The 12,932-nt window shown below is 43.4% G+C and overlaps 1 protein-coding gene across 1 annotated transcript in view; it reads left to right on the forward strand.

Moving 5' to 3' along the window:
* The window catches only part of ERN1 (endoplasmic reticulum to nucleus signaling 1), a gene marked incomplete at its 3' end in the record, with an annotated part of 77,902 nt that overhangs the window by 14,104 nt on the left and 50,866 nt on the right, over positions 1–12,932 (forward strand). Inside the window, exon 2 of the mRNA XM_082678878.1 lies at positions 12,241–12,361. Coding sequence (XP_082535004.1) covers positions 12,241–12,361 — 121 coding nt within the window. The remainder of the gene's footprint in view (positions 1–12,240; positions 12,362–12,932) is intronic.

Below are 12,932 nucleotides of genomic sequence, written 5' to 3' on the forward strand. Positions count from 1 at the left end.
GATCCCTTATTAGAGTATAAGCTCCATGAGGGCAAGAATCAGATCACTGTTGTGATTAGATCCTAGGGTCTTACACAACTCTTGATTAATCAGCATCACAAGAACTGACACTTATGTGATGCTCACTGTACACTAAGAGCTTTACATATATTAACTCATTACGCATATTAACTCAACACTCCTTTGAAGTCGGTATTATTGTTGTCCCCCATTTTACAGGTGAGAAAACCAAGGCACAGGGAGGTAAGTGACTGCCCTTCTAGCAGCCACATTATATTGCCCAGGCACTAAAAATGAAACTTAACAAATATATGTTGAATTGTTCAGCATCTTCAGAAAATGAGGGCGACTACGTAAGTGAGTTTCCAGATAATTCAAATACAGTCCTAGAACTTGTAACGTAGTACCATTTGGTGAAAACCTTTTCAGCAGTTATACTCTTCTTCCTTCTTAAACACCACAAGCCAAACCTATTTTAACCTTGTCTTAATTATTCTAGATTGTCAGCACCAGCTCTTACACTATCGCTGTCTGCCCACCAGAGTAAGAGATGGGGAACAATTGAGGTCTGGGGCAGAGTGGATAATCAGGTTTTGAGTTTTGTTTACTTTCTGATGGTATCTTTGGCCAGCACCAATTTTTTTTAATAAAATGATCTTCCCTAATATTTACATGACTCTTGTCTTTGACATTCTTAATATTTATTTTTCTTTGCAAGCATTCAAAGGGATATTGCTGTTCCTTAGTTTTCAAAAAAAAAAAAAAGATTTGGAAGCTTAGCCACCTTGCCCCACAGTTCAGATACCCACGGAAGCCAGTCTTCTGACCTGGAGAAGTTGGCATTGAGATTGGGTGACCTCCAGATGAGGCAGAAGACTGACAGGGACGGCAACTTTACGAAGAGAGGTCCCTGGGAGAATGGAGCCTGTTGGTGGTAGGGCATGTCCTGTTGAAGCCTGTCCCCTCCCCTCTCTTGGCCCTGGACAGCCGTTTTTCCTTTCTCCAGAGGGAGTTCTGTCCTTCTTGGTGTCTGGAAGGGATTCCTCCTTGAACCCAAAGGCGTGGTATCTCCTTGCTGGTAATTCTTTCCTGCTCCTGTTTCCCTCCTACCCTTGATGAGCTGAAGGAAGCAGCATCCTTCCATCTCAGCCAGTTTCTCAGTCCTCAGTTTTCACACCACAACTCCATAGGTTTGGTTGTGCCAACAGTCTTCCAACCAGTTTCTGACGCTTTCCTGTCTCTGTCCAAGTGTGTGAAAGTTGCATTGAGATGTTTACATTTGTCTCTCAGAGGAGCCTGGAAAATAGAAACCTATGCTGAGGGACTTCCCTGGTGGTGCAGTGGTTAAGAATCCGCCTGCCAATGCGGGGGACACGGGTTCGAGCCCTGGTCCGGGAAGATCCCACATGCCGCAGAGCAACTAAGCACGTGCATCACAACTGCTGAAGCCCGCGTGGCTAGAGCCCGTGCTCTGCAACGAGAGAAGCCACCGCAATGAGAAGACCGCGCACCGCAGCAAAGAGTAGACCCCGCTCGCTGCAACTAGAGAAAGCCTGTGCGCAGCAGTGAAGACCCAATGCAGCCAAAAATAAATAAATTTATTTAAAAAAATAAGGAAACCTATGCTGAGATTATGGAAATCCTGTGGCATGAGATTTTATTTTTTCTTATTTATTTATTCAAAATTTGTTTTATTGAAGTATAGTTGATTTACGATGTTATGTTAGTTTCTACTGTACAGAAGAGTGATTCAGTTATATATATACTTTTTTCATATTCTTTTCCATTATGGTTTATCACAGGATATTGAATATAGTTCCCTGTGCTATACAGTAGGATCTTGTTGTTTATAAGATTTTCTTTCCCATGAAAAAGTCAATATTCAGACCCATATTTCCTTCTTTTTTTTGAGCATCTTATTCCTGCTAAGTGAAGCAGTCACAGCTCACTGCGTGAGGCTCATTGGTGTATGTATGTCATTAAAATGGTCCTTGCTGTTCAAAGCTAGACCTTGTTGTCCCTTGCTAATCAGTAATGTGCGTTTCCTTGGCACTGGCATGAAAAGAATGACTCGCTTCATCAAAGGAATGGGCAGTGGCCACTGTATCATCATCATCATCAAAGAGCACTGTTTTTAAGCCTTTAGAACTGGGCTGGATAAATGTATTGCAGGAATTTTTTTTTATGGTGGCTAAGTCTGTGACCTTTGACTTTCTGTGATGTTATCCCCGCCCACTTAGATCTACAGTGAGATCTCAGGAATTTTTATCCAGAGCATTTTTTTAAAGACCCCACCCTGTATAATTCGCAGTGCCTTTTGGCATATTGGGTGTCTGTGTAGAATCTACAAATTACCAATTTGGTGTCTCATCCAAAAGATCCTACCCCCATATCAGAGGAGAGTGCAGATCTCCATCTGCCCCAGCAGGACAGCTCAGCAGGGTTGAGCCCCAGGCCCCAAGTAATTGAAGCTTATGTTTCTCAGAGAGCCATGATTTAAAGCAGTGAAATTACAGTGTGGTGTAGTGGGCAGAGGTCCAGAAGGGGAAGCAGAGACCGTGGCTCCAGTCCTGTGTCTACAGTTAAGTGTCCGTGGCGCCTTGGGATAGTCACTTCACCTCTCTGGACCTTGACTTCCTTCTCTGTGAACTGAGAGGTTTGGGTAAGGTGATCTTCAGTTATTTTCATCTCTGAAGTTACGTATCCCAGAAGCTGTAAACAGCCCTTCCTGTTTGCTCTGGGGCAGGTGGCGTGGTGGACTGGGCCAGCAGGGCAGTGGGTAATCTTCAGATGTACTTCAGACAGTGGGGATTCTGGCTAGGGCGAGTCAGTCTGGCCAGGTAGCTCAACTTCAGCCATATTTCATAGTGTTTGACTCCCATTATAAAGCTCGGCAACATCTGGCAAGCATAGGTGGCAATTATGTCACAAATGCAGTTGTTTGTAGATAATTTTTATTTAACTAGAGCATTTATCCACTTTCTACTCAACCCCTTCCATTCCCCATCCCCCCAAAAGAAATCTCTCACCAAGTGTAAAGAGCAAAATTGACAGTTTCAGATTAGTTGCTATTATCAGGACTGAAAAATTTGGTATCTAATTGAGTCTTTTCTTCTTCCCCTTGGGGTTTTTGTATGAAGACTTCCTAATAATAGGTTTAACTGCAGTTGAATAAACATGCTCAAATGGATCAAATCTGGCTTTTTGTAAGGCAGGTAGTCCCTTTATGAATTTACGGTCTAAGTTAGACCTTTACTAGTGTAGTTTGTTTACGATGCTACTCCATTAAGGTAAGTGAGCCTAATAGGTTTCTCAGTTTTTACAAGGCCTGAATTGCTGCTGTTTCCCTGCAATGAAGACAACAAAATAATAGTGGCAAGACGCGCATTCTAAATTGCAACCTCAGGGCTTCCCTGGTGGTCCAGTGGTTAAGACTCCATGCCTCCACTGCAGGGGTCACAGGTTCAATCCCTGGTCAGGGAACTAAGATCCCACTTGCTTCATGGTATGGCCAAAAAAAAAAAAAAAACTCAACCACTAAATGATGGTGAAACCTTGGGTTTTAGTTTTTTTTAATTATTATTAATTAATTTATTTATTTATTTTATTTTTGGCTGTGTTGGATCTTCATTGCTGCACACAGGCTTTCTCTAGTTGTGGTGAGCAGGGGCTACCCCTCGTTGCTGTGCACAGGCTTCTTATTGTGGTGGCTTCTCTTGTTGTGGAGCACGGGCTCTAGACCCGTGGGCTTCAGTAGTTGTGACATACAGGCTCAGTAGTTGTGGCTCATGGGTTCTAGAGTGCAGGCTCAGTAGTTGTGACTCATGGGCTTAGCTGCTCCGCAGCATGTGGGATCTTCCCGGACCAGGGCTCGAACCCGTGTCCCATGCATTGGCAGGCGGAGTCTTAACCACTGTGCCACCAGGGAAGTCCCTGGGTTTTAGTTTTAATATTATAAAATGCTTGAGGGGGCTTCCCTGGTGGCGCAGTGGTTGAGAGTCTGCCTCCAATGCAGGGGACACGGGTTCGAGCCCTGGTCCGGGAAGATCCCACATGCCACGGAGCAACTAGGCCCGTGAGCCATGATTACTGAGCCTGCACGTCTGGAGCCTGTGCTCCGCGACAAGAGAGGCCGCGATAGTGAGAGGCCCGCGCACCGCAATGAAGAGTGGCCCCCACTTGCCGCAAATGGAGAAAGCCCTCGCGCAGAAACGAAGACCCAACACAGCCATAAATAAATAAATAAATAATTTTAAAAATTAAAAAAATAATAATAATAAATAAAATAAAATGCTTGAGGACCTTAGGGATGTGATGCCACCCTAAGAACGAGGGCTTGGTTCCTTGTGGTGAAAGGTCTCCTGTAGCGCCTTTCATGCCCAAGTGTATTTCCTCCTCCCTTGGTGTCGATATAAGTTGATGGCAGAGAGACCGTGAAGACAAATGGAACTGCCAGCTGCTTGAACTTAGACTCTTAGCCTGGGGCCCCAGAACCAGTTGGGGAAGTATCTTCACCTGTTGTGAAATTAGCATACCTTTGCTCTCAGGAATAAAGTGGACTGTTTGAGGAACCTTTTATCAGACCCATTAAAGGAGTAGCCTGAACCACTGAAGAATTGTTAGCTGTCTTGGGTGGTGGTGGATTACACCACATGCAAGAATTGCCACAAATACTAGTTTAACTCTCTCAGTTGCTTAGTTTGGAAACCACACAGTGCTGTTCAGTTAGGCTCTGACCTTTACTGCATCCCAACCAGATACCTGACTCCCATCCAAAGCAAATGTCATGGTTACCTTTATTGACCTAGTATCAGGAAACACAGCAGCCGATGGGCTGATTAAAAGGAACTATATGGTTGATAGATTATTGCTGACCTACACACAGGTAAACAAAGTGTAACAGGGTTTGGAATGATTTTGTAATAGATTGAAATCGTTAAGACGTAGACACAATTAAGTCTCTTAGTATCAGCAGTGTTTTAATTCCGTTCTTAATCTTTAGTCTACTGAACTAGGATAAACCCAATGAGGTTTCTGTGTCACTCTGTACAGATGACTGTACAGAAGTCTCCACGTTTGGAGCGGAGTGCTTTACTCTTGGGTCAGGTGTGTAAATGAGACGGGGAGTGGGGAGCAGGGTTTGATTAGAATAAAAATCTTCGTCGTATCTGTCTAATCAGGCCTTTACCTAAGATACCTTCAAAGGAAGGCCTTTGGGAGCTGCTAGTTTAGCCTGCTGTCCTGGTCATTATGAGGCGTACACTCATGTAGGCTGTATTTCTCAACAAGGGACCATTATGTAATGGGTGTGTGCTAGCATTTACTGGGTACGGATTTCAATCTTATGCTGCTTTGGTGAATTCTTGGTAGTTTTTTGGCCATCATTGAGCACAGTCTTCTGCCATGTGGCCAGATGGCATTAGAATGCTTGGTAGTTGTGTGATGCAACCAGAATTGCAAATGGCCAGGTTTTGCTGGAGTTTATAGGCTGAAGTAGATGATATGGCTGCAAACAGAATTGTAGATACAGATGTCCTTTTTCTGAATGTCGTTTAGTGCCTACCGAGGGACTGTGTTACATAATACTATTTTGAGGAACTTCGTGCTGAATTGCACAGGTTTCCTTTTTTTTATTTTTGGAGAGAAGCCCTTTAGGACTGGCATCCGTTATGGCACGCCAGGAAGTGTCTTACCCATACCTCTCAAAATCAGCTCACCCATCCTGCAGCTTTCAGCTGATTATAGCCAGCAGAAGGATCCAGTCTATTTGCCATTAGCCCTCACCTCTGCTTTTGTATCCATCAGAAACCTCCCTCACCACGTGCACACACGCACACGTGCAGTCTTACTTTCTCTCCCCTTTAAGGTCCTTTGCCATTGGTACGTCCCCCGGCAGAGAATGCCCTTCTCACCTCTGAGCATTATTGCTAAGGTTAATAATTATAAGCTCTGATTCCCTAGCACATTCTAATCCATTTGCAATTTATTACTCTACATTTCGTGACATGCAATTTTAATTGTTTTCAAGATTTTGCGTGTCCTAAGTAGCAAAACAAAATAGCTTGGAAATCTCTCTTATGTAATCCTTCCCTCACTTGCGTACCTGTTTTAAGTCTTACCTGTGATACCATCATGTGTATTCATCAACCAACCAGAAGTCCCCTTACTTTCGCTTTACCTCTGTAGCCTGCTGTCCAGTGGCTTTGAGCTGTGGCAGGGAGCCCCGCACTGTACGAGGCAGCCTGGTTGTTGGTGGCAGGTTGTAGGTTCCAGGGGTTTAGGTGCACACTACGTTGTGTAAGGATATTCTATTGGAAACATGCTAATATCCATGCTAGACTTAACACAAGTATGGTATTTATAGTTTGGAGGAATGGTTTTCTTAACCTTAAGTAAATAAAACTAAAGTGAGGCTTATACAATATAACATTGCATAATCCAATGAACACTGAAGAAAGATTAGTTAAAAAAAATAAAACAAAACACCAACAACCCCCAAAACCCCAGCCTCTCAGCTAATTCTGGAAATCAGTGTGGTACTCCTAAAAGAAAAAATATATATGTCATTTTGTTATTAGCCGGATTATTGTATTCTAATATTATTATAAATGTTTTGGTCTGTTGGAATGGAGGTGAGAAGAGGAGAAGTTTCTCAGGAAAGATTTTTATTCTAATCATTTTTACTGTTTTTACTTCTACTATGCTAATGCTGCCATATAAATTCAGCTTTTGGAGATGGACACTTGGGTTAGACCCGATCAGTTTGCACACCACCTGAGAAGTGCATGGCTCTCTTGTTCACAGTGTGGGTCTTCTCTGTGTGTGCACAACTTTTGTGTGGGGGTAGAACACACTAGTTTGGGAAATAGAAACGATACTGCGGTACTCTTCAAGTGTAGATCACTTTGGAAAGCTGGATATGAGACATGTGTGTGCGTGGCCCACTTTTTCCCCTGACTTTGAGATGAAAGGTCTGTGCAAAGTTTATTAATCTTATTTCTGACCCTTGTTGTTAGGTAGTCAGTTAACCTGTGGGCTGGTTCTTGAAATACCTATCTGAAATTTAAGAATTCCAATGTTTCTTTGGAAAATGCAGCCTTTTGGGAAACCTTGATGGGGAGGACAGGGCTGCCCTGTGTTCTGACTCAGAGCAGCATGCAGCCTGCTTCCTGCTGTTCTTCCTCAGGTGCCAGAGGGTGGGTGCAAGGGAGCAGCCACTCCAGTGATAGCCTGGCAGCTGGAACCGAGCCCCGGCCTTGCTGACTCTTCTCCTCCAGCTGCTGGTGGTGAGCCACCTCTGGCCTAACCCACCCCAAGTACTAGTTCAGAAATTGGTGGGTTTGTGTTAGAGGCTTGTTTCATTTGTTTTTGTGCTACCTAAACACATATCTCTCCCTTGTGTCCATAGTGCTCTTTACTGAAGACTTTTTTCTAAACAAAGTTATCTCAGAACTTGTTTTAGAAGACTTTTTTTCTTACCTGAAGTACAAGCAGTTGAGGTCATTAATGCAGGAGCAACTGACAATTAGCTGAGTTTAGAATATTAGAGAATGAAATCGTCGGCGACTACTACCTTTTAATCATCTCTGTATGAGCAGTTGGTAGCTGCTTTCATGTCTTTGTGGGAAATGCAAAGCAAGTGGTGCATTTTATGCCGTGGTGTATCTGCTGGAGTTTGGGAAATCTTGCTTTATAATCAGAACATTGAACATGAGGATCCAGCCCCGGAATTATGTTTTCACGGGAGGGAGTTCTGGCTGAGCAGGGCGGCAGTGAGGACTGTTTTTACCACGGAATCAACATAAGTGAAATAAGCTGGTTTTACAGACACCCACTTCCCTAGCATCATCTGGTCCGAATTGCCAGGCTCCATGGTCCTCAGACGGGGCATTTCCAGAATTGTTATGTCAGGGTCACCTCGTGTGAGAGGACGTATGTGGCCAGACTTCCATGAGGACCAATTGGCTAATGGATGTCTCATTTTAGGCTGGACTAGATTCCCTGCCACTTACCTCTACAATGTCACTGCAATTACTTTTTTAGAAGTCACTGCCGAAGCCAGGAGTGTATAACCCACTTGTTTGAAAAATGAGTCAGATTCCAGGTAATCAACTTGAAACAGATCTGCAGGATCAGCCTTTTCTCTCTGCTTTCAGGCTCTCTGGAAACTAGTTTGCATAACTCTAGGGCCTGCTGCTAATTCATCCATTGCAGGGAAAAGGGAGCACCGACAGGGTGAAGGTGATATGCAAGGTCATTATTGTGAAGCAGTGTTTTTAGATGTTTGGGTACAAATAGTTCTCAGCTGTGCTCCATATCGCACATTGCATCTAGAAGCTTATTTAAGTCACGTGAGTTATAGCAACTATATCTGAAAGCAAACATTTTCATGCTTTAAAAAACGCTGGGGGAAAAGGCAGAAATCTTGTAATATTAATTTGCCTGGTGAGAGAATAACGCTGTTCAGAATGGCTCGTTCTAATTTGAAAATGTCAAGACCTTCAAAGAAGAGAAAAATCTGTCGGGTTGATAGGGGTTTGTGACGTGACTGCGGACATTGTGATTCATTCAGCGCTCTCAGTTGCTAAATTCAACTCCTAGCCAACCTGGTCTTTTTGAGATTTTTTAGAAGACTGTATTAGTTATGTGATTAGTGTTTTATTTCGAGTCACCAACCAACCATAGACAATTGCTCTTCCTGTGGTTTCCAAGGTGCTCAAACAAGGCAGGTGGCTTCTGTTTCCACGCTGGTCGTGGAGCAGCACTGATATGTTTTAGTAACTATTGGCCCCTTTTAATAATATCAGTACTGTGATAAGATGTATTGGAGGCATTTAGTTAATTATAGTTGTACTGTAGGCTTTAATAACAGCAAAACTTTTCTATTCTGGACACACACTCTCTGACTGGGAGACCTCTGTGTTTCTAAACTTTTGTCCCTTGTTTGGTGGATATCAGTGATCAAAGGTGATCAGGTTGCCTAATATCCTGAGGCGGAAAGTGCTTCTGGAACTTAGGGGCTCGCTGAAGCTCCTTTAAATCCCAGCTTGTCTTCCACCTGCTAACTTGTCCATCTCCTTTATATTTTATGGAAACTTCATTGCATATTACGTGATCATATTATAGAAAATTTAGAAAATAGAGGAGAAAAACTATGGCTTTAATTTTACAATATTTTCTTCATCTTTTTTTTTCTATAGATATATTAAAAAATAGCTGTGTGTGTGTGTGGTGGTGGGGGTGGTTAGGACTGTTTCAGTCTCAAGGGACAGAAACCTAGTTCCAATGAGTTTAAGAGGGGAATTGACTGCAAGGATTAGGTGTCCATGGGCCCAAGGACAGGAGCTTGGCCAGGCCTGAGGAGCAGTGGAGGCCAGGGCCCCTCTCCCAGCCTTTCAGCCATGTTTCTTCTCAGGCCTCTTCCTTTCTTCCTCCCTCCCTCCCTCTCTCTCTCTCTTTCGTTCTTCCTTCCTTCCTTTCTTTCTCTCTCTTTCTTCCCGCCCTCCCCCCCTTTCTTTCTTTCCCTTCCTTCCTCCCTTCCTCCCTCTCATCCAGCTTTTTCCACATGGCGGAAAACGTAGCCGCAGAAATCTCCCAAGTTTAATTGCTTAGTACTTCAGCCACCCAGATTGTTCAACCCAATTCTGGTGTGATTCCCAAGACCTTACAAATGGTTGTTCCTAGGGTAACTACGTGACAGGTGGAGGGGATTTCCGCCTGTTGGCACCCAGATATGCATCCGTCTTCCCTTTTCATGTACTCAGTCTTCCACTGCCCCCGCCTGACTTCATGTGGCACCCCACATCAAGCTGCAGACCATTCCGCTTTCTCCGTGAGAGGCAGCCTGCCCACCCCTCCAAGTCCTAATGGCTCCAGTCCTCAGTGATCGTCAGAGGGTCACTGTTCTCCAGGCCTGGTGCTCCGGGTGATGTGTGTTCCTCTGGTTCAGGTATGAGCAGGTCCAGATGAGGCTTGTCACCATCAGTACCCTGTGAACTAAAATAATTTTAAAACCCCCGAAATAGTTGGTGTACAAGACCTTTGGATTCTGCCTAGGGCAGATGCTACCCTTGGGGCTTCTGTTTTCCTAGCCAGGCTGTACTGAGACTGATTTCCTCGTTGCAAAGGTGGTGTTAAAAGCAGACTCTTCTTCTTCATCCTTAAGTCTTTACATGGAGAGTAGACTCAGCGGGTAGGGGTAAGGCTTGCTGTTGTTTCCCTCATTCCAGGTGAGGAGCCCTGGTCCTGGGCAAAGTGGAGGGCGGAACTTCTTCCCCTCTAGGCCAGACACATGCAAGAGGTGAGAGGAAGTTCTGGCAGCCGCTTCGCCCCCTTGTCAGGGGGTTTCCACCTTGGAAAAGGAATGCAAGGACTGGAGTGTTTGTCCTGCCACCTCAGGCTGCCCTGGAGAGAGCCATTAATTGAACTTTCCCTTTTGAAGGATTAACTAGTGTCATCCTGGCTTTTACCAAGAGTGACCAGGTATTCTGGGATCAGGCTTCCATGCACAAGTAACCCTCCAGTCTCTATGTTCTGTGCTAAAAGCCAGCCATACTCCTATATTTTAAAAATAGCATTTGTACCAAAATACAAACTGTCGCAGTGTAAGCAAGTTGCATTGACCTATTATTATTATTATTATTTTTTGCAATATGTGGGCCTCTCACTGTTGTGGCCTCTCCCGTTGCAGAGCACGGGCTCCGGACGCTCAGGCTCAGCGGCCATGGCTCACGGGCCCAGCCGCTCCGCGGCATGTGGGATCTTCCCGGACCGGGGCACGAACCTGTGTCCCTTGCATGGGCAGGCGGACTCTCAACCACTGCGCCACCAGGGAAGCCCCACCTTGACCTATTTTTAATTCAAGACCTACAGGAACCAGCTGATTGGTGGGACAGTACAGTGACAAAGAAAGAGAAAATCTCATTACAAGGTGGCATTGCTGAGTGGGCCCAGACCTCAAAAGGGTGTTGTCCTAGGAAACCGTACCAGCTATCACCTGCTCATGTGTGTGTACACGCACACACACACACACACACACAGCTGCTCCCATGGAAACCATGTGGATGAGTGTACTGTTCCTAGCAAAGCTAGAGGACGGGCAGGCCAAAAAAAAAAAGATCTGTCCAGTATAATTATAACCACAGTGCACATTAAATTTTGGATTCTATATTTTTCACATGATAACATATGCAAGCATTTTTCTATATTGTAGATTCTTTCAAGTGCTATTTTAATAATTACATAATATTCCATTGACTTTGTCATAATTTGTTTCAACTATTTAGAAGTTAAGGTCTTAAAAAAAAAAAATTGAGGTCTTTCCTGTTTTTTGTGTTTGTAAATGGGCTGTAATGAGTAACGTTGTGCAAAGAGCTTTTTCCATATCCAGAGTTATTTCTTTAGGATGTAGAAGTGGAACTACAGGATCAGAAATATGAGTACTTTTATGCTTTCCAGAAAGGTTGCGCTAACTTATCATTTTCATTGCCAGTCAACGATGGATGAGAAAGTGAATCTCACTACCTTTGGCTATTTTCTGTAAAATATTTTTTTTAATTCATTAAGCATAAGAAGTACATTTTGATTTAAATTATATTTTGCTTATAAGTAAAGAATCATTTGGATCATGTTTTTTATACATTTTCTTTTATAACATGTCTCTCTCAAAATCTTGGTGTTTTATTATTATATAAACTCTTTATGAGTTTATGAGAACTGTTTTTCCTATTTTGCTTTAAATATTTCCCCCCAATTCCCTGCCTTTTAAAATTTTGTTAAGTGCGTGTGGGTGTGTGTAGGTGTGCTGGCGTTCTTGCAAGATGGAGTCTTGCAAGATAACCAGGTTTTAGAAGGTAAGATATAACCAAGAGAAGGAAGTCAGTTTGAAAGCTGAGCATACTTTCTCTGTTTCAGTGGAGGCTGGCCTTGGATTATTTCAGAATCCCCATCCCTGGCGTGTTAGGTCATAAGCCCGTGTGCAGGAAGGATTGCTGCTCAGATAGAATAAGGCAACCTGGTTCTAGTCCTGACCCAGCTGTTGTCCAAGATGTTGTCCGTCTTGTCAGTTCAGCAGCAAACCTTGATGGGAACTTAGGCTCGGCAGCCTCGGTTTCTTCATCTGTAAGGTGGTGGATTTTAGAAGGATACCTTTTGGGGTGAGGGAGGGGCCTGTCTGTGATTGTACATGCCCAAGGTGAGGACTCATATTGACCACGTAGATTCTTCTGCCTCTCATTGCAGATTTTTGGAAGTCCCAGCACTGTGACACTTCCTGAAACCTTGTTGTTTGTATCAACCCTGGACGGAAGTTTGCATGCCGTCAGCAAGAGGACAGGCTCAATCAAATGGACTTTGAAAGAAGGTAATTTAGATTTAGTCCTTGGGTAACATGGACATTTGCTCAGCTGCTTCCAAGGAAACATTCCAGAAAAAGAGAAAAACAGTTATACATTATTTAATAAAATTAAAAAGGATAATGGAGTCAAGGAGAAGAGAGGGGTTGCACTCAAAGGATATGTTTACAGCTTGAGTTGTGATTATCCGCTAAGTGTATCAGTTGAGACAAGCTATATCTTTCTTCTTCTTATTATTATTTTGCTTCTGTCTGGATTTCATGTCTAAATGGCTCTAGGCTTTTCTGTTACTAGTTCTGGCTGGTTGGTCTTTAGGAAGACATGCTGCTTTAAATTTTTTTTTGAGTTCTAATGATTAGAATCTTGTAATCATAATTACAAGAAGGTATCTTCTCTAACCTCAAATTACTGATTTGTTTTTATAGAGGCTGAAATAACTGAGGGCTGTAAGATTTGACATTCATCCAAGTTAGTCACTTTATTGGCTCTTTACATCAAGGGAAGTAGAGGACTAAGCTTGTCTCTCATTTAATCTACTGTGCTTCCATTTTATGATCTTGTCTTCCTGGTGATGGTTGG

The sequence above is a fragment of the Grampus griseus genome (genome assembly GCF_964374135.1).
Source record: "Grampus griseus genome assembly, chromosome: 20".
NCBI classification, from domain to species: Eukaryota; Metazoa; Chordata; class Mammalia; order Artiodactyla; family Delphinidae; genus Grampus; species Grampus griseus.